The following is a 21,508-nucleotide window of genomic DNA, read 5'->3' as shown; positions in this document are numbered from 1 at the left end:
AAAACAGAGCGCAGCCCGCACGACGCAGACACACAGCAGAGTCAAGAATAAAACAGAGCGCAGCCCGCACGACGCAGACACACAGCAGAGTCACGAATAAAACAGAGCGCAGCCCGCACGACGCAGACACACAGCAGAGTCACGAATAAAACAGAGCGCAGCCCGCACGACGCAGACACACAGCAGAGTCACGAATAAAACAGAGCGCAGCCCGCACGACGCAGACACGCAGCAGAGTCACGAATAAAACAGAGCGCAGCCCGCACGACGCAGACACACAGCAGAGTCACGAATAAAACAGAGCGCAGCCCGCACGACGCAGCCACGCAGCAGAGTCACGAATAAAACAGAGCGCAGCCCGCACGACGCAGCCACGCAGCAGAGTCACGAATAAAACAGAGCGCAGCCCGCACGACGCAGACACACAGCAGAGTCACGAATAAAACAGAGCGCAGCCCGCACGACGCAGCCACACAGTCCAGAATCAAACAGTGCAATAACTTTGAACAAACTGGTTACTGAGAAGTGAGCTATCCTGCCTCTGCACTTCAAACCCTGTTTACACAACTGCCATACTCCAAAAAACAGTTTCCATGCGAATATTAAACAAACACAATAACTTTCTAATGATAACAGCTACTGTAAGGAAGATAGCAACGCTGGCACCCAGTAGCAACAACACGAACCCTTATCAGCAGAGCACCTGCACAGCTTTCACTGGAACCCGGCCACACCGTCCGCAACCCAATATAACTGAGCCAGCTGCCCCTGTGCTTCCAGCGAGGCACTCCAAACCGCGCAAAAACACATTAATAAAAGCACCTTTCTGAAGCAGAGAACGAGGAAGCTAACTGCACCAACCAAACTCCCCCAAATTCAGAGGATGTCTATTCAATACTCTGCGGCGCCACTCAAGTATGACCAATGACAGACATCACAATAAACTCCATCAGCACGCAACCGTTTACTTTAATAGCATTACAAAATCTAATAGACAGAGCGCTGCAACACCACTGCTGAACGGCTGCAGGGGACGATGCATTGCACAGTGTAATACAACACAGCAAGGAAACAAACTTGATGATCGGGGATAGACATCAGCACTGAGCGTCACTCCACACCTACTCACTTACCATGCACAGCTACACTGATCTCCCACGGACGAGATTCCGGGCAGCCCGTTTACCAAACAGCTCATCAATATGACCCAGACACTCAGTCAATAACACGGCAATGGGGTGGCTCTGCTGCTCGTCACCTCCGAGTCCAAACCCTTTCCCATCTCTCCCAGTCTCCTCCCGACACAGACCGGTACCCTGGATCAGAAGCAGTTCCCTGCGCGGTATTAGACGTGTTCAGTGCCGCTATGAGCGCATCTTGTCTTTCCGGTTGCAATGCAGACCCATTCTGCCCGTACCAGTCGACTGTCACTCTGTTGACAGTCCTCAGTCTTGTTTACCTCCACCCACCCTGTTAAATTAAAGTTACCCTGCGCTGTCTGCGAGTTTTCCTGCCACAGTATCAGTGCCGCTCTCTCCCTCTCTCCCCCCCCCAGGCCCGACTCTCTCAGTCAGTGCACCCCCGAGATAAGCGCTCGGTGCCCGGGTCTCTAACGGCGCTCAGCTCCCTGGCGATGGCAGTGCCCGGCTCGCCCGCTTACCTTGGCCTTGGTAATCATGTGTGTTGCCAGCTTGACCACTGCGAAGTTCCCCTTGCCGATAGTCCTCTCGATCTCATAGTATCCAACTCGGGCTAGCGGGGCCCGGCTCGGGGGAAGGTGGCTGGGGTTATTAATCCCGGCGGTCTGTGGGGCTCGGTTGTGGTTGTTGATCCTGTTGGAAGGGGGAGCCCGGTTCTGGTTAACCATCACTGCCGGGGCGGTTCGGTTCGGGTGACTGATCCCGGCCGGAGTAGATCCGGCTACACCGCCGCTCGACACGGCCGCCATCTTCTCGCCTCTCTGCTGGAAAACAAGCGGCCAGGCGGAGCGCGCGGCACGGGCACGCCCCCACCTGCGTCACGCCGCACGAGGTCCACCTCCCCGGGGTAACTATAGCGACGGATAGCGTAGCGGTGACTTCATCCTGCTGCCGCAGGTAACCCTGGAAACAGAGATTTGATTCTGTAAGAAATTCTAATAAGCCTTTGATCGAAACAATGAGCTCTCATACGCCATCGCCTCCTCCGCTTCTCTCTCTCTCTCTCTCTCTCTCCCCCTCTCCATCTCTCCCTCCATCTCTCTCTCACCAAGCCTCGGGAGCGCGCATAGGGCTCCACAGACCTCGAGTGCCCTCTTCTGTAGGGAATGCTGAAAACTGAGGGAACACGCTCCCAGAACGAGCACATTTTAAATACATGCATACATGCATACATAAAACACGTTCTTTTTTAATAATTTTAATAAATTTATTTTTTAAAAGCCGCAATACAACATGCACAAATAAACCACACATTTGCACCAAATCAGTTACTCTCTTGTGCGCGTCTTTTCCACTTACTCGAAATGCGTGTGCATGCTGGGACTGTTGTGTTTGTTGGTTGTTCATAATCGACTTTTCTGACGTCGGTATTGTGAAAACACGTGCCTTTGTGTCTGCGTTTAAAAATGGGACATCAAAACAACAAAATCAAATGCCCACTGCCGTCCCCACAGCACGGGTATCACAGGACTTACACGTGTGTGTTTGTATAAATTGACCATATTGTACATGCTTTGCTGCACTGTGTGTGTCTTTACCATGGGGCAGAGCAGGGCACTGTGAAAGAGGAATGTAATAACCACCATCCGGACAGGGTTATAGTCGAGGCTGGACAGGGATAGCTTGGAGGGTCGCATCATACTGTATACTTCATAAAGCGCATCTATGAGCTTCAGACCCATACTGTAACGTCACACGGGGCACTTGTTTACAATGATTGAGTGAATATGAAGCACCCTACAGTATTTCCAGCCTATCTGAAGTGGATGTCGCAGTTTCGACGGACTGGGATTCTGGGAGCTCACCACTGTAATAGATATACAGTAATTAAGCCACACAAGCAATGGCAGACCGGACCGGACCGGACCGGACCGGACCCGACGCCTGGAAGCCGCAGCTGTGCTGAACACCGTCACCTTGTGGTCGCCTCGAGAGACGCGCGTTATAAATACAGTGCCAGGATAATGGAAAATCATGCAACCCCGTACTACAGTCTTTACTGCGACCTGTACGACAGTATAGTCAGCTGTCTCTAACGCTGTGATCCAAGCACCGCACACTCTGCATTGCGCTTTATGCTCAGTTTGGAAACATTCACTTAAAAAAACATAACAGATTTAAAATAAGATTTCAAACTGTATCTGCCTGTCTTATATACACGTCATGCCTTTCTCCCGGTGTGTAGATAGGTGACAGCCTTCTTAAACCAGTTTAAATGTGCAGTGACATTTCTCTTAATTATCTGCAAAACGGCTTTTGACGGTCAGCTGCGACTTTGAGCACACGGGAGGCGGGACTTCCTCCGGGATGCGTGTGATTGAGTTGTGGAAGCGGAAGTGGAGGGCTGCAGCTCTTGGAAAAAAAACACAGAAGCTGCAACATTGTGTTGAGGACTGGGAGGCGCCGATCTGTCCGGGGAACCCGAATCAGCGATCCACCAGCACCGGAGCACCAAGAACCGGGGACGAGCAAGTACCTCGCCCCCCAAAACGACAAAGGAGAGCGCTGCTGACCCGAGACATCATCAGCACCATCGGAGCAGACAGACAGACAGACCGACGGACACAGCGGGGTGTTGACCCGTGCACGGGAATCTGCCAGGGTGCCATCAGGTAATCGAGGGCGTGTGTTGTCTCTCGCAAGGTAGCCCCTCCAGGCTCCGTCCTTGTGGACGTGTGGACGGGACCTGGCACGGTTAGCGCGCAAAGCGAGGCTCTGTATGGGCGGGGGACTGCTGCAGTGTGTGTGAGCATCATCCTCCTCAACATCGTGCCGTGCCGTGCCGTGCAGTGATGCTGTCACTAGCATGCACAGTCATTGCTGTCAACACACCGTAGCACACAAGAGAGACACAGCACCGCGGCTTGTGTGTGTGTCAGTGTGTGTGTGTGTGTGTGTGTGTGTGTGTGTGTGTGTGTGTCAGTGTGTGTGTCAGTGTGTGTGTGTGTGTGTGGCGGGGAGACTGGCTCAAGAAGTAATTATGAAATGTTGCGTATTGTTAAACCGGGTTTGTTTTTATATAGCATTACGCTGGCCTCGTGTTCCTTGTTGTCTGGGCTTCAGGGATTAGAATATTCTGGAACAATGGGCGTTCCGAATTCTTAATATTAGTTATTAATATCATATTCCCATTTTTGTTAAAGATCCGCGTTTATAGGTGCACACTGCACAGCAGCAGCCTTTAGTCACATTTCATTAGAAGTATTCACAGAAACGGTACATCGCTAGTCATTAACATCGTGGTATGAGATTTGAGACAGACCGCCCCGTTACTGTCCGATGAGAGGGTCGCAGGTCCGTGAGGAAGGACCCCTCTCCTGAATGTATTTCTGTGTCAAGTCACCTTGGGGTCGGGTTCTGTGAAGAGCAGGGAGCCAGGTTATAAAGCTGCACAGTGTTGCCTCGTCACTAGAGGGGTTCTGTGAAGAGCAGGGAGCCAGGTTATAAAGCTGCACAGTGTTGCCTCGTCACTAGAGGGGTTCTGTGAAGAGCAGGGAGCCAGGTTATAAAGCTGCACAGTGTTGCCTCGTCACTAGAGGGGTTCTGTGAAGAGCAGGGAGCCAGGTTATAAAGCTGCACAGTGTTGTCTCGTCACTAGAGGGGTTCTGTGAAGAGCAGGGAGCCAGGTTATAAAGCTGCACAGTGTTGTCTCGTCACTAGAGGGGTTCTGTGAAGAGCAGGGAGCCAGGTTATAAAGCTGCACAGTGTTGCCTCGTCACTAGAGGGGTTCTGTGAAGAGCAGGGAGCCAGGTTATAAAGCTGCACAGTGTTGCCTCATCACTAGAGGGGTTCTGTGAAGAGCAGGGAGCCAGGTTATAAAGCTGCACAGTGTTGCCTCGTCACTAGAGGGGTTCTGTGAAGAGCGGGGAGCCAGGTTATAAAGCTGCACAGTGTTGCCTCGTCACTAGAGGGGTTCTGTGAAGAGCAGGGAGCCAGGTTATAAAGCTGCACAGTGTTCCCTCGTCACTAGAGGGGTTCTGTGAAGAGCGGGGAGCCAGGTTATAAAGCTGCACAGTGTTGTCTCGTCACTAGAGGGGTTCTGTGAAGAGCAGGGAGCCAGGTTATAAAGCTGCACAGTGTTGTCTCGTCACTAGAGGGGTTCTGTGAAGAGCAGGGAGCCAGGTTATAAAGCTGCACAGTGTTCCCTCGTCACTAGAGGGGTTCTGTGAAGAGCAGGGAGCCAGGTTATAAAGCTGCACAGTGTTCCCTCGTCACTAGAGGGGTTCTGTGAAGAGCGGGGAGCCAGGTTATAAAGCTGCACAGTGTTGTCTCGTCACTAGAGGGGTTCTGTGAAGAGCAGGGAGCCAGGTTATAAAGCTGCACAGTGTTGCCTCGTCACTAGAGGGGTTCTGTGAAGAGCAGGGAGCCAGGTTATAAAGCTGCACAGTGTTGCCTCATCACTAGAGGGGTTCTGTGAAGAGCAGGGAGCCAGGTTATAAAGCTGCACAGTGTTGCCTCGTCACTAGAGGGGTTCTGTGAAGAGCGGGGAGCCAGGTTATAAAGCTGCACAGTGTTGCCTCGTCACTAGAGGGGTTCTGTGAAGAGCAGGGAGCCAGGTTATAAAGCTGCACAGTGTTCCCTCGTCACTAGAGGGGTTCTGTGAAGAGCGGGGAGCCAGGTTATAAAGCTGCACAGTGTTGTCTCGTCACTAGAGGGGTTCTGTGAAGAGCAGGGAGCCAGGTTATAAAGCTGCACAGTGTTGTCTCGTCACTAGAGGGGTTCTGTGAAGAGCAGGGAGCCAGGTTATAAAGCTGCACAGTGTTGCCTCGTCACTAGAGGGGTTCTGTGAAGAGCAGGGAGCCAGGTTATAAAGCTGCACAGTGTTGTCTCGTCACTAGAGGGGTTCTGTGAAGAGCAGGGAGCCAGGTTATAAAGCTGCACAGTGTTGCCTCGTCACTAGAGGGGTTCTGTGAAGAGCAGGGAGCCAGGTTATAAAGCTGCACAGTGTTGTCTCGTCACTAGAGGGGTTCTGTGAAGAGCAGGGAGCCAGGTTATAAAGCTGCACAGTGTTGCCTCGTCACTAGAGGGGTTCTGTGAAGAGCGGGGAGCCAGGTTATAAAGCTGCACAGTGTTGCCTCGTCACTAGAGGGGTTCTGTGAAGAGCGGGGAGCCAGGTTATAAAGCTGCACAGTGTTGTCTCGTCACTAGAGGGGTTCTGTGAAGAGCAGGGAGCCAGGTTATAAAGCTGCACAGTGTTGCCTCGTCACTAGAGGGGTTCTGTGAAGAGCAGGGAGCCAGGTTATAAAGCTGCACAGTGTTGTCTCGTCACTAGAGGGGTTCTGTGAAGAGCAGGGAGCCAGGTTATAAAGCTGCACAGTGTTGCCTCGTCACTAGAGGGGTTCTGTGAAGAGCAGGGAGCCATGTTATAAAGCTGCACAGTGTTGCCTCATCACTAGAGGGGTTCTGTGAAGAGCGGGGAGCCAGGTTATAAAGCTGCACAGTGTTCCCTCGTCACTAGAGGGGTTCTGTGAAGAGCAGGGAGCCAGGTTATAAAGCTGCACAGTGTTGTCTCGTCACTAGAGGGGTTCTGTGAAGAGCAGGGAGCCAGGTTATAAAGCTGCACAGTGTTCCCTCGTCACTAGAGGGGTTCTGTGAAGAGCAGGGAGCCAGGTTATAAAGCTGCACAGTGTTGTCTCGTCACTAGAGGGGTTCTGTGAAGAGCAGGGAGCCAGGTTATAAAGCTGCACAGTGTTGCCTCGTCACTAGAGGGGTTCTGTGAAGAGCAGGGAGCCAGGTTATAAAGCTGCACAGTGTTTAGTGCTGGGACAAATATCCGAATATTCAAACTAATGACAAAAATACCTTGCTGGTTTGCCTGTAAGCTGCCCGGGGCTGCGTTGTCCTCCGCGCTGCAGCTCTGAGGCGGCTGCACGGTGAGTCTGCAGAGTGTAAAGAAGCGGTCGGCTGACGGCACACGCTTCAGAGGAAAGCGTGTGTTCATCTTCACCCTCCCAAGTCAGCGCAGGGGTGGTAGCGATGAGCTGAGCATAAAAATAAAATAATTGGACATTCTAAATTGGGAGAAAATAATAAAAATACATAATTGGCACCAACTAAATTAAAAAATTAAAAATACCTTGCCCACATTTACCGCCTCACCAGAATTTGCGCGACAAAAAATGTCCAGTGAAAAAGCGCTCTGTGATATGTGAGATTTAACATCTATAAAGAACACAGGAGCACCACAGCAGCTCTTGAGCCTCTGTTTAAGTTTTTAGACAGCAAAGAGTAAAGAAAGCAGATGATGCGAGCGCACGCACAGCGATCTCTACGGAAAGCCATCGGGGTCAAAAAAGCGTTGTGCTGCTTTAGAGCGAGCCAGAATCTCACAGGACAGAAAAAAGACAAGCACGTCATTCTGAAATGCCTCGCTTAAACAGTGCCCAGCTTCCTGAACATGTTGTGTAGTGATACTTGTATAGATTATATATTGTTGCGACTTTCTGTTATGTGGAATGTAATAAACGAGAACCAAAACTGTGAGTTTTTTCCACTTTAAGTGTTTCAAGTTAAATTTCAGTTTGTTTGCTTGTTCTAAAAAGCACAAGTAAACCTCATGTTAGTTTATGAAAACATGTCTGGCCAGTGTTTACTGTGAAGAAACGGCAATGCCAAGGAATGAAAAAATAAATAAATAAATAAAATGCAGTGTCAGCGTTATGTACTATTTATTTTGGGAATAAATGAAACAACATTTAACTTCGTCTTTTTACACATCGTTTTTCTTTTGTGGTGGGGGGTCGCAACCTGGTATAAAAGCACATTTTTGTAAAATGACTTTAGACTTCAAAGATGCAATAGCTATTCATTTTATTCATCGCCAGGGTTTAAATGGAAACTTTGGGATTATAAACTGTTTAGACATCGAAACAGTATACAAACATCAAAGCACAAGCTAGCTCGAGTGACTAGCCGATTCCTCACATTGTGTTTCTTTGAAGCGGACCGTGTGAATTATCGTTCTAGTATTTTACACTAAATCTTGCAATACGAATACGTTGGTAATAAGACACAGTTAAGCAATCGTCCCTTTAATCTAGATCGTTTTAAATATTTTAATATTTCACACTGATTTAAAGATCCACCTGCCGTGTGTTCAAGCACACAAAAAAAGAAATGCATGATTGAAAATGAAAGGATTGTGAGGAAACGTCTGTCTCAGGAGAGCTGTGCAGTGCAGTGCTGTGCAGTGCTGTGCTGTGCTGTGCAGTGCTGTGCTGTGCAGTGCTGTGCAGTGCTGTGCTGTGCAGTGCTGTGCTGTGTCGTGCTGTGCAGTGCTGTGCTGTGCAGTGCTGTGTCGTGCTGTGTCGTGCTGTGCTGTGCAGTGCTGTGCAGTGCTGTGCAGTGCTGTGCTGTGCAGTGCTGTGTCGTGCTGTGCTGTGCTGTGCTGTGCTGTGCAGTGCTGTGCTGTGCAGTGCTGTGTCGTGCTGTGCAGTGCTGTGTCGTGTCGGACGCCGTGTCAGTGCTGAGATGGTGTTTCATTGGAGGACAGCACTCTGACCTGCGTGTCGTGTTTCTCTCTTGAGTCTCAGCAGCTCCGGTGAGGATGAGTGTGGGAGACTCAAACCCGGCCGCAGTGCCCAGCCCAGTGCAGGACGTGCAGGGGGACGACCGGTGGATGTCACAGGTGAGGCGAGACACAGCTCAGAGCTGGGTGTGTGGGACTGTGTTGTGTTGTGTTGTGTTGTGTTGTGTTGTAAACACACAGCTCAGAGCTGAGTGTGTGTGACTGTGTTGTGTTGTAAACACACAGCTCAGAGCTGACACTGTGCTTGTTGTGTTGTGTTGTAATCACACAGCTCCGAGCTGGGCGTGTGTGACTGTGTTGTGTTGTGTTGTGTTATAAACACACAACTCCGAGCTGGGCGTGTGTGACTGTGTTGTGTTGTGTTGTAAACACACAGCTCAGAGCTGAGTGTGTGTGACTGCGTTGTGTTGTGTTGTAAACACACAGCTCAGAGCTGGGTGTGTGTGACTGCGTTGTGTTGTAATCACACAGCTCCGAGCTGGGTAGTGTGTGACTCTGCTTGTGTTGTGTTGTAATCACACAGCTCCGAGCTGGGTAGTGTGTGACTCTGCTTGTGTTGTGTTGTGTTGTAATCACACAGCTCCGAGCTGGGTAGTGTGTGACTGTGCTTGTGTTGTGTTGTAATCACACAGTTCCGAGCTGGGTAGTGTGTGACTCTGCTTGTGTTGTGTTGTGTTGTAATCACACAGCTCCGAGCTGGGTAGTGTGTGACTCTGCTTGTGTTGTGTTGTAATCACACAGCTCCGAGCTGGGTAGTGTGTGACTCTGCTTGTGTTGTGTTGTGTTGTAATCACACAGCTCCGAGCTGGGTAGTGTGTGACTCTGCTTGTGTTGTGTTGTGTTGTAATCACACAGCTCCGAGCTGGGTAGTGTGTGACTCTGCTTGTGTTGTGTTGTGTTGTAATCACACAGCTCCGAGCTGGGTAGTGTGTGACTCTGCTTGTGTTGTGTTGTGTTGTAATCACACAGCTCCGAGCTGGGTAGTGTGTGACTCTGCTTGTGTTGTGTTGTGTTGTAATCACACAGCTCCGAGCTGGGTAGTGTGTGACTCTGCTTGTGTTGTGTTGTAATCACACAGCTCCGAGCTGGGTAGTGTGTGACTCTGCTTGTGTTGTGTTGTAATCACACAGCTCCGAGCTGGGTAGTGTGTGACTCTGCTTGTGTTGTGTTGTGTTGTAATCACACAGCTCCGAGCTGGGTAGTGTGTGACTCTGCTTGTGTTGTGTTGTAATCACACAGCTCCGAGCTGGGTAGTGTGTGACTGTGCTTGTGTTGTGTTGTGTTGTAAACACACAGCTCCGAGCTGGGTAGTGTGTGACTCTGCTTGTGTTGTGTTGTAATCACACAGTTCCGAGCTGGGTAGTGTGTGACTCTGCTTGTGTTGTGTTGTGTTGTAATCACACAGCTCCGAGCTGGGTAGTGTGTGACTCTGCTTGTGTTGTGTTGTAATCACACAGCTCCGAGCTGGGTAGTGTGTGACTCTGCTTGTGTTGTGTTGTGTTGTAATCACACAGCTCCGAGCTGGGTAGTGTGTGACTCTGCTTGTGTTGTGTTGTGTTGTAATCACACAGCTCCGAGCTGGGTAGTGTGTGACTCTGCTTGTGTTGTGTTGTGTTGTAATCACACAGCTCCGAGCTGGGTAGTGTGTGACTCTGCTTGTGTTGTGTTGTGTTGTAATCACACAGCTCCGAGCTGGGTAGTGTGTGACTCTGCTTGTGTTGTGTTGTGTTGTAATCACACAGCTCCGAGCTGGGTAGTGTGTGACTCTGCTTGTGTTGTGTTGTGTTGTAATCACACAGCTCCGAGCTGGGTAGTGTGTGACTCTGCTTGTGTTGTGTTGTGTTGTAATCACACAGCTCCGAGCTGGGTAGTGTGTGACTCTGCTTGTGTTGTGTTGTAATCACACAGCTCCGAGCTGGGTAGTGTGTGACTCTGCTTGTGTTGTGTTGTAATCACACAGCTCCGAGCTGGGTAGTGTGTGACTCTGCTTGTGTTGTGTTGTGTTGTAATCACACAGCTCCGAGCTGGGTAGTGTGTGACTCTGCTTGTGTTGTGTTGTAATCACACAGCTCCGAGCTGGGTAGTGTGTGACTGTGCTTGTGTTGTGTTGTGTTGTAAACACACAGCTCCGAGCTGGGTAGTGTGTGACTCTGCTTGTGTTGTGTTGTAATCACACAGTTCCGAGCTGGGTAGTGTGTGACTCTGCTTGTGTTGTGTTGTGTTGTAATCACACAGCTCCGAGCTGGGTAGTGTGTGACTCTGCTTGTGTTGTGTTGTAATCACACAGCTCCGAGCTGGGTAGTGTGTGACTCTGCTTGTGTTGTGTTGTGTTGTAATCACACAGCTCCGAGCTGGGTAGTGTGTGACTCTGCTTGTGTTGTGTTGTGTTGTAATCACACAGCTCCGAGCTGGGTAGTGTGTGACTCTGCTTGTGTTGTGTTGTGTTGTAATCACACAGCTCCGAGCTGGGTAGTGTGTGACTCTGCTTGTGTTGTGTTGTGTTGTAATCACACAGCTCCGAGCTGGGTAGTGTGTGACTCTGCTTGTGTTGTGTTGTGTTGTAATCACACAGCTCCGAGCTGGGTAGTGTGTGACTCTGCTTGTGTTTGGCAGCACACCCGCTTCGTTCTCGAGTGCAAAGACAAGGAGCCCGATGTTCTGTTTGTGGGGGACTCCATGGTGCAGCTGCTACACCAGTACGAGGTGAGTGTGAGTGTCTGGTGCGGGACGATCACTGTGCAGACCTCCCTTGTGTGTGAGTGTCATGCTCTCTGTGTGTGTTTGGGGAGTGTCATGCTCTCTGTGTGTTTGGGGGAGTGTCATGCTCTCTGTGTGTTTGGGGGGTGTCATGCTCTCTGTGTGTTTGGGGGGTGTCATGCTCTCTGTGTGTTTGGGGGGTGTCATGCTCTCTGTGTGTTTGGGGGAGTGTCATGCTCTCTGTGTGTTTGGGGGGTGTCATGCTTTCTCTGTGTGTTTGGGGGGTGTCATGCTCTCTGTGTGTTTGGGGGGTGTCATGCTCTCTCTGTGTGTTTGGGGGGTGTGATGCTCTTTGTGTGTTTGGGGGGTGTCATGCTCTCTGTGTGTTTGGGGGGTGTCATGCTCTCTGTGTGTTTGGGGGGTGTCATGCTCTCTGTGTGTTTGGGGGGGTGTCATGCTCTCTGTGTGTTTGGGGGGTGTCATGCTCTCTCTGTGTGTTTGGGGGGTGTGATGCTCTTTGTGTGTTTGGGGGGTGTCATGCTCTCTGTGTGTTTGGGGGGTGTCATGCTTTCTCTATGTGTTTGGGGGTGTCATGCTCTCTGTGTGTTTGGGGGTGTCATGCTCTCTCTGTGTGTTTGGGGGGTGTGATGCTCTTTGTGTGTTTGGGGGGTGTCATGCTCTCTGTGTGTTTGGGGGGGTGTCATGCTCTCTGTGTGTTTGGGGGGTGTCATGCTCTCTGTGTGTTTGGGGGGTGGCATGCTCTTTGTGTGTTTGGGGGAGTGGCATGCTCTCTGTGTGTTTGGGGGGTGTCATGCTCTCTCTGTGTGTTTGGGGGGTGTGATGCTCTTTGTGTGTTTGGGGGGTGTCATGCTCTCTGTGTGTTTGGGGGGTGTCATGCTCTCTGTGTGTTTGGGGGGTGTCATGCTCTCTGTGTTTGGGGGGTGTCATGCTCTCTCTGTGTGTTTGGGGGGTGTCATGCTCTCTCTGTGTGTTTGGGGGGTGTCATGCTCTCTGTGTGTTTGGGGGGTGACATGCTCTCTGTGTGTTTGGGGGGTGTCATGCTCTCTGTGTGTTTGGGGGGTGTCATGCTCTCTGTGTGTTTGGGGGAGTGGCATGCTCTCTGTGTGTTTGGGGGAGTGGCATGCTCTCTGTGTGTTTGGGGGGTGTCATGCTCTCTGTGTGTTTGGGGGGGTGTCATGCTCTCTGTGTGTTTGGGGGAGTGGCATGCTCTCCTGGCCTGGTAGTTCTGGTCTTGTTTGCTTCGCTTCGCTTGGTTTTCTGATAAACTCTCTGCTGCTGGTTTGCTGTGCCCAGGTCTGGCAGGAGCTCTTCTCTCCGCTCCACGCGCTCAGCTTCGGGATCGGAGGCGACACCACGAGCCACGTGCTGTGGAGGCTGCAGAACGGAGAGCTGGAGAACATCACACCCAAGGTACTGGGAGAGGGAGCACCCTGTTACAAAGATCCCGACTTGGAAGCTGCAGGTGATTTGAGAATGGTGTCCCGAGTGTACGGCAAGCCATCGGGGCCACAAACGTATTGACACGACGTGTTACGAAAGTGCCAATGAAAGGGGAGCATTGTCATCACGTGACTGTTGCACAACGCGTATTTTAAAATGCAGCGCGTAGTGGATTTCGTACTAACGTGTAACACATTTTACATGTTATGCCAAGAGGGCCCTGACGATTTGATTCAACGCGTTGGCACAGCCAATCAGTGTGTCGTTTTTAAATCACATGGTACTTTGTAACCCTGCCCACAATGCATTGTGGAATTTCAGCCACAGCCAATCCCGACTGCTCTTATAGGCAGCATAATAAATACTCAAAACAGCGACCTGCTCACAGAGTAACAAGATTGACTTCATAAACAGAAAATATATAACATGCGTGTGCGTGTATCTATATGCATCTTATCCGTTCGGATTGATAATTCTCATTCTAAGTCAGGTTAAGATATTTTTGAATGTATTTTTTTTTTTTTATTTGATCACTTAAGCACGTTTATTTTGGCACATTATTTCCTGTTAGTTAATGCTCTCCAGTTTGCAGCTCCCATGCGTGTAAATTGATTGATTTTGGAGACTCTGAGCACCTGGTATAAATGTTCCTGATTTCATGGTTCCAGAGATTGACTTGTCCAGTGTGATGTGATCCTGGGTTTGTTTGGAGTGGAGGCTGACGTGGTAGATCTGCCAAGTATGCTTACCACCTGTATTTAATAAAACGAAGTTCATTCACCGATGTAACACTGCGGTCTAGCGCGTTTCCCTTCTGGTGTTCCGCCTGGCTGACCCCCCCCCCCCCCCCCATCAGAAAGAATCAGTGCCCCTCACCGGTGCTAGAACTTCAGGTTTTATATTCCAGCTGTTTCAGGGAGCTGTTCCTCCTTGTACAGCATTATTATTATTATTATTTATTTCTTAGCAGACGCCCTTATCCAGGGCGACTTACAATCGTAAGCAAATACATTAAGTGTTACAATACAAGTAATACAATAAGAGCAAGAAATACAATAACTTTTGTTCAAGCAAAGTACAAGTGTGACAAACCACAATTCAATAATACAGCAGATAATAGTGATAGTTACATCAGGATATGATTAAATAGTGATAGTTACATCAGGATGTGATTAAATACAAAATACTACAGGTTAAACACTTGGCAGATTACAGTATTCTGAAGTACAGGATTAAATGCAGTAAACTAGGGGGCAGATAAGAGCAAGTAAAGCGCATTTAAGGAAGGGTGATAGTGTCCCAGGGTACAAACAGAGGAGTTCTACAGGTGCTGTTTGAAGAGGTGAGTCTTAAGGAGGCGCCGGAATGTGGTCAGGGACTGGGCAGTCCTGACATCTGTAGGAAGGTCATTCCACCACTGCGGGGCAAGGGTGGAGAAGGAGCGGGCTAACATCTTACTGTATCAGTTAACACTGTACGTCACCAGCTGTAGTATGAGTTGGACTATATTATTCTTTTTTCAATTGTAATGTGTGTCTGTTATATTATTCACATTCCACGTGAGATTGCTCACATCCAGACTGTCGCTTTAAATAGTGACCTAGTGTAGCGATATTCCTGGAGTTTAAATCTTGTCTTAGACTTTATATTGAAGAAGATGACAAGGTTTATTTTTAATTTCATGATTCCTTTTTTGTAAAAATATCCCAAGCAGATGAATCTTTCTAATCAGGATTATTTTAAAATAAAGTTGTTCCTGTACATTTCTGACTCCATTTAGGTTGCAATATCATGAATTCATTTGTAAATCAGGCCTATTTTATGCATGAGACGGGTTCATGACCTTATCTACAAAGTAAAAAAAGCCTTGATTGGCTGTCGCGTGAGTCATTACGCCCCCTAAACGATACTGTCCCCCCATTGGCTCTTTATGCTACGTGTAGCACACATTCCATTACGCGTTGGGTTTTGACATTATGGCTCTTTTGGCGTTTGCTATTGTTTTAGGACGCGTAGCCTGATCCCAGTCTTCTTTACACGTTGAGAAACACCGCTTCTCATTGGTCACTTTCTTACGCGTTGTGTCAATACGTTTGTGACCCCGATGGCTTGCCGTACGAGTGGGGCAGATAGTATAACCAAGCCCAGTACACAGACACAGAGAGAGAGAGAGACTCACACATTAAAGACATGACTTTGAGCTGGCTTGTCTATGACAGATTTGCAGAGCAGGGTTCTCCAGCCCCTCTCCTGGAGAGTGACAGATTTGCAGAGCGGGGTTCTCCAGCCCCTCTCCTGGAGAGTGACAGATTTGCAGAGCGGGGTTCTCCAGCCCCTCTCCTGGAGAGTGACAGATTTGCAGAGCAGGGGTATCCAGCCCTGGTCCTGGAGAGTGACAGATTTGCAGAGCAGGGTTCTCCAGCCCCTCTCCTAGAGAGTGACAGATTTGCAGAGCAGGGGTCTCCAGCCCTGGTCCTGGAGAGTGACAGATTTGCAGAGCAGGGTTCTCCAGCCCCTCTCCTGGAGAGTGACAGATTTGCAGAGCAGGGTTCTCCAGCCCCTCTCCTGGAGAGTGACAGATTTGCAGAGCAGGGGTCTCCAGCCCTGGTCCTGGAGAGTGACAGATTTGCAGAGCAGGGTTCTCCAGCCCCTCTCCTGGAGAGTGACAGATTTGCAGAGCGGGGTTCTCCAGCCCCTCTCCTGGAGAGTGACAGATTTGCAGAGCAGGGGTATCCAGCCCTGGTCCTGGAGAGTGACAGATTTGCAGAGCAGGGTTTTCCAGCCCCTCTCCTGGAGAGTGACAGATTTGCAGAGCAGGGGTCTCCAGCCCTGGTCCTGGAGAGTGACAGATTTGCAGAGCAGGGGTCTCCAGCCCCTGCTTCTGGAGAGTAAGATGAACAAGGGGACACACAGAGTCATGCTGGTGTTGCTGTTTTCTTTGTCCCCAGGTGGTGGTAGTCTGGGTAGGAACCAATAATCACGAGCACACGGTGGAGCAGATTGTCGGGGGGATCCAGGCCATCGTACACCTGATCAACACATGCCAGCCGCAAGCGAAAGTGGTCGTGCTGGTGAGGAAACCAGTCTATAGAGACCGCTGTGTATGCAGACTGACCTGTCTATAGAGACCGCTGTGTATGCAGACTGACCTGTCTATAGAGACCGCTGTGTATGCAGACTGACCTGTCTATAGAGACCGCTGTGTATGCAGACTGACCTGTCTATAGAGACCGCTGTTATGCAGACTGACCTGTCTATAGAGACCGCTGTGTACGCAGACTGACCTGTCTATAGAGACCGCTGTGTACGCAGACTGACCTGTCTATAGAGACCGCTGTGTATGCAGACTGACCTGTCTATAGAGACCGCTGTGTACGCAGACTGACCTGTCTATAGAGACCGCTGTGTACGCAGACTGACCTGTCTATAGAGACCGCTGTGTACGCAGACTGACCTGTCTATAGAGACTGCTGTGTATGCAGACTGACCTGTCTGTAGAGACTGCTGTGTACGCAGACTGACCTGTCTGTAGAGACTGCTGTGTACGCAGACTGACCTGTCTATAGAGACCGCTGTGTACGCAGACTGACCTGTCTATAGAGACCGCTGTGTACGCAGACTGACCTGTCTATAGAGACCGCTGTGTACGCAGACTGACCTGTCTATAGAGACCGCTGTGTACGCAGACTGACCTGTCTATAGAGACCGCTGTGTACGCAGACTGACCTGTCTATAGAGACCGCTGTGTATGCAGACTGACCTGTCTATAGAGACCGCTGTGTACGCAGGCTGACCTGTCTATAGAGACCGCTGTGTATGCAGACTGACCTGTCTATAGAGACTGCTGTGTATGCAGACTGACCTGTCTATAGAGACCGCTGTGTACGCAGACTGACCTGTCTATAGAGACCGCTGTGTACGCAGACTGACCTGTCTATAGAGACCGCTGTGTATGCAGACTGACCTGTCTATAGAGACCGCTGTGTACGCAGACTGACCTGTCTATAGAGACACTGTGTACGCAGACTGACCTGTCTATAGAGACTGCTGTGTATGCAGACTGACCTGTCTATAGAGACTGCTGTGTATGCAGACTGACCTGTCTATAGAGACTGCAGTGTATGCAGACTGACCTGTCTAGAGACCGCTGTGTATGCAGCCACAAGTTTAGTACCAGGCCCATTCACTTAAGGTGCAGTGTTGCTCACTCTACACTAGAGGGCACAGTGTTGCACTACTCACCTATCCTGTTCTCTAATAGTGCTATCTTACTCACTTTCCACTATGGGGACTGTGACTTCATGTTTAGAGGATATTTACCTACAGTAGATTTCATTGAACTGTTCTGAAGATAGCTGGCTAGAAGATAAAGCTGCAGGTGATCTGGGCATGGTGTCCTGAGTGTGAGGTTGTGCTTCAGTGTGATTCTCTCTCTCTCTCTCTCTCTCTGTTTCTCTCTCCTCTCTCTCTCTCCCTCGCTCTCTCTCTCTCCCCCTCACGCGCTCTCCCCCTCTCTCTCGATCTCTCTCTCTCCCTCTCCCTCGCTCTCTCTCTTTAGGGATTGCTGCCCCGCGGGGAGCGGCCGAACCCCCTGAGAGAGAAGAACGCGGAGGTGAACCGTGTGCTGCGCGCCTCCCTGCCGCGCCTGGGCAGCGTGCAGTTCCTGGACGTGGGCTCCGGGTTCGTGCAGTCCGACGGCACGATCTCCACCCACGACATGTTCGACTTCCTGCACCTCACCCCCGCAGGCTACGCCGCCATCGCCAAGCCCCTGCACGACCTGCTGCTGCAGCTACTGGAAGAGACCCCCGAGGAGAGCCGGCCCATCCTCGCCTGATTGGAGCAGGGGAGACACGCCCCTTCAAGGATTGGATCGGAGCTTAGTTTGTAGGATAGAGGAGGTTACATGATTGGCTAACACAGTTGTGGCTGCAATGGAGAGTCAGTGTTGTGTATTAATTGGGTAGCAAACACAAAAGAAACTCTAGAATATTTAGGACCTCCTCTAGTCTATGAAGCAAATACCAAATGAGATCAGCCCTCCACTGATACCAGTCTCATTGGAGGAGAGGCTCCCTCTGGCCTCTGCTCTGATTGGTGGAGAGGTGCTGCCCCTCATTCTTGTACCCTCACTGGTGCGACACGCTATATTCTCCCCTGGGCTGCATTGCCAGGTTTGTTGTGAACTGAAGCAGTTGGGGAACATATTTTTTTAGGAGGGAGGGGCACTTGAACCTCCTCTGAATGTGCACCTGCTTCTTCAGTTCAGAATGAGCTCTCTGGGGGAGGAGCCCCGCCTCCCCCTGGAACAGCAGCACAGCGCCCCGCCCTCGCAGCATTCCAAAGCTCTCTGTTATTCCTTTTAGGATTTGTACATCCGAAATAATGATTGTATTATCAGGATAATGATTTTCTTCTGTTTTTATTTTTGATGTGATAAATCATTCTAACCCTGGTCCTGAGAGTTGTGCTGAGCTGTAGGAGAGATGGGAGATCGTATGGAGCTTCTTATTTAGACACTCTTGTTAATTCAGCTGTCGCAATCCTGTCCAAGTCTCTAACTAGACAATTTGACCCATTCCAATCCCAACTAATAGTTATTGACACCCGTGTCACTGCATTGTACATATTGACTCCCTCCCTGCTCGCTTGGTATTGACTCCATATGGACCCCTGAAGTGTAGATGTTGTATTCCTGACCGGCCAGTAACTTTTCTGGACACTAACTGGAGCTTGTGACTGGTTCCCAGTTACAGTTTGTAAATATTGAGTCTCCCTGTGCACTTGCTCTCTGCCTGCTCCCCCTCCCCAGTCTCTGGTTGTTGATATTGACCCCCTTGATTGTATATTTTAGCTCACACACTGTACATTGACCCCCTGATCTGAGGTGTTGACCCTCTCTCCCGCTCAGCATAATTCTGCCTCGGGCTCTGCAGGCGACTCCTTGTTCATTGAGAATCCTCTGTGCCAGAACAGATCTGCTTTCCTCGCCCTCTCGTCTCTCTCATGCCAGTGCTGTCGAGTTAATCTTCATCTCAGCGCTCTGTTCTTCTAGAGAGCTAGCTGTTGTTACTCGTACTGTTCCTAACCAGAAAATGTGGGTCCCGTTCCCCGGTGACTACAGCAGAACAGGGGCTCCCCGGTGACTACAGCAGAACAGGGGCTCCCCGGTGATTACAGCAGAACAGGGGCTCCCCGGTGATTACAGCAGAACAGGGGCTCCCCTACAGCAGAACAGGGGCTCCCCGGTGACTACAGCAGAACAGGGTCTCCCTCATGACTACAGCAGAACAGGGGCTCCCCGGTGACTACAGCAGAACAGGGGCTCCCCTACAGCAGAACAGGGGCTCCCCGGTGACTACAGCAGAACAGGGGCTCCCCTACAGCAGAACAGGGGCTCCCCGGTGACTACAGCAGAACAGGGTCTCCCTCATGACTACAGCAGAACAGGGGCTCCCTGGTGACTACAGCAGAACAGGGGCAGGGAGTGTCTGGGTCTCTGAGCTTCACTAAGTAAAGAAGTTTTGTAGCTGATGCTCTGTGCATCGTTTACTGAGACACAGCGCCCCCCTGCTGCTCCCCCCTGTAACAGACCCAGCTCTGCGTGACTGGGGAATGGGCTAGCCTCACTGCTTTACTATAACCTGTACCTCAGTCCACAGTGCACAGCACCATTTGAAACGTGAGGCGGGCTGATAATACTACTGTCTTTGTAGACTGTGTTGTGAGATCAAAATGATCGTCGTTAATAATGTTAGACAGCTCGTTAGATTATGCAAAACTCTGATGTGGAACGTTTTTGCTTTTCAGTCACGATGCTGAGACGTGTGCACTACTGATCCGCAGAGCGTCATTTCACCTCGACTGAGTCTTTCTGTGTTTAGAAAGTATTACTAATATTGTTATTGTGTCATAAAAGGGTTACACATGTACACTAGCCATACAGAATATCTGCATCATTGAATTATATTCCTGTGTGATAGAGTGACGCAACAGTTTAGCATGGACCAGGAGAGGGGAACTTACAGGGAGACAGCAGAGTGTGTGTGAGAGAGAGACAGACAGAGAGAGGAACTGTTACAGGGAGACAGCAGAGTGTGTGAGAGAGAGAGACAGAGACAGAGAGAGGAACTGTTACAGGGAGACAGCAGAGTGTGTGTGAGACAGAGACAGAGAGAGGAACTGTTACAGGGAGACAGCAGAGTGTGTGAGAGAGAGAGACAGAGACAGAGAGAGGAACTGTTACAGGGAGACAGCAGAGTGTGTGTGAGACAGAGACAGAGAGAGGAACTGTTACAGGGAGACAGCAGAGTGTGTGAGAGAGAGCAGAGAGAGGAACTGTTACAGGGAGACAGCAGAGTGTGTGAGAGAGAGAGACAGAGACAGAGAGGAACTGTTACAGGGAGACAGCAGAGTGTGAGAGAGAGAGCAGAGAGATGAACTGTTACAGGGAGACAGCAGAGTGTGTGAGAGAGAGCAGAGAGAGGAACTGTTACAGGGAGACAGCAGAGTGTGTGTGAGAGAGAGACAGAGACAGAGAGAGGAACTGTTACAGGGAGACAGCAGAGTGTGTGTGAGAGAGAGACAGAGAGAGGAACTGTTACAGGGAGACAGCAGAGTGTGTGTGAGAGAGAGACAGAGAGGAACTGTTACAGGGAGACAGCAGAGTGTGTGTGAGAGAGACAGACAGAGAGAGGAACTGTTACAGGGAGACAGCAGAGTGTGTGAGAGAGAGACAGAGACAGAGAGAGGAACTGTTACAGGGAGACAGCAGAGTGTGTGTGAGAGAGACAGACAGAGAGAGGAACTGTTACAGGGAGACAGCAGAGTGTGTGAGAGAGAGCAGAGAGATGAACTGTTACAGGGAGACAGCAGAGGTTGTGAGAGAGCAGAGAGATGAACTGTTACAGGGAAACAGCAGAGGTTGTGAGAGAGAGCAGAGAGATGAACTGTTACAGGGAGACAGCAGAGGTTGTGAGAGAGAGCAGAGAGATGAACTGTTACAGGGAGACAGCAGAGTGTGTGTGAGAGAGAGACAGAGACAGAGAGAGGAACTGTTACAGGGAGACAGCAGAGTGTGTGAGAGAGAGCAGAGAGATGAACTGTTACAGGGAGACAGCAGAGGTTGTGAGAGAGCAGAGAGATGAACTGTTACAGGGAGACAGCAGAGTGTGTGAGAGAGAGCAGAGAGATGAACTGTTACAGGGAGACAGCAGTCTGCCTGCACTCTGCTTTCTTTCCCTGTATTCGTCGATTGGAAACGTACCCAGTCTGTCCCCACACAGGCGAGTCTGTGGGTCTGGGTGCTTGCAGTGTCTCTCCCCACAAGGCTGGCTGAGAGGAGGAGAGCGCTGCATCCTGGGTACCTGCTTGTGTAGTTTAAGCCTTGCGTAGATTTAATTCTACACAGCCCCGTCCGAATGTACAGGTGATTCAAGAGTAAGGTTACCACATCAATGACAGGGTGAGCTGATGTGTTAAACTGACTTTCTAATCACCCAGAGTCTGTGTGTGCTGCCTGGGTTTGTCGTAGCAGAGTATTCAAATAAAAACAAGAACCAGTGGAACAGGATCTGTGTGTTTTGTCTCTTTTTTTAATGTATTTATCCTGCTATAGAACAGC

General features: G+C 50.2%; 2 protein-coding genes across 4 annotated transcripts in view; one reads left to right on the top strand and one right to left on the bottom strand.

The window, feature by feature from the left end:
* The window catches only part of LOC117968823 (serine/threonine-protein kinase SIK3-like), a 65,538-nt gene extending 63,508 nt beyond the window's left edge, over positions 1-2,030 (bottom strand). The window contains exon 1 of one of the 2 annotated variants that reach the window (XM_059009576.1): positions 1,661-2,030. In XM_059009576.1, coding sequence (XP_058865559.1) covers positions 1,661-1,948 — 288 coding nt within the window. In that variant the 5' untranslated portion in view covers positions 1,949-2,030. The remainder of the gene's footprint in view (positions 1-1,660) is intronic. The other variant, XM_059009575.1, reaches the window with a different exon arrangement.
* A 1,430-nt stretch (positions 2,031-3,460) lies between these two features.
* Positions 3,461-21,457, top strand: LOC117397467 (platelet-activating factor acetylhydrolase IB subunit alpha2). Of its 2 annotated transcripts, none has more exons than XM_059009857.1 (6): positions 3,461-3,811; positions 8,732-8,826; positions 11,341-11,430; positions 12,739-12,855; positions 15,834-15,956; positions 17,444-21,457. In XM_059009857.1, exons 2-6 carry the CDS (start codon positions 8,746-8,748, stop codon positions 17,720-17,722), a joined length of 690 nt encoding a protein of 229 aa, XP_058865840.1. In that variant the 5' UTR covers positions 3,461-3,811; positions 8,732-8,745; the 3' UTR covers positions 17,723-21,457. The 2 variants fall into 2 exon arrangements, with proteins under 2 accessions (XP_058865840.1, XP_058865841.1); XM_059009858.1 differs by having other exon boundaries at positions 8,726-8,826.
* Positions 21,458-21,508: the final 51 nt, after the last annotated feature.

This window comes from Acipenser ruthenus, chromosome 39, assembly GCF_902713425.1.
Source record: "Acipenser ruthenus chromosome 39, fAciRut3.2 maternal haplotype, whole genome shotgun sequence".
NCBI classification, from domain to species: Eukaryota; Metazoa; Chordata; class Actinopteri; order Acipenseriformes; family Acipenseridae; genus Acipenser; species Acipenser ruthenus.
Note: the sequence above shows the minus strand (reverse complement) of the source record. Positions and strands in the feature narration are given on the sequence as shown.

Excerpts from the sequence above, each read along its gene's own strand:
- LOC117397467 (XM_059009857.1), top strand. The coding sequence starts at position 8,746 with ATGAGTGTGGGAGACTCAAACCCGGCCGCAGTGCCCAGCCCAGTGCAG. Across the intron at positions 8,827-11,340 it reads ACGACCGGTGGATGTCACAG|CACACCCGCTTCGTTCTCGA; the intron begins GTGAGGCGAGAC and ends TGTGTTTGGCAG. Across the intron at positions 15,957-17,443 it reads AAGCGAAAGTGGTCGTGCTG|GGATTGCTGCCCCGCGGGGA; the intron begins GTGAGGAAACCA and ends CTCTCTCTTTAG.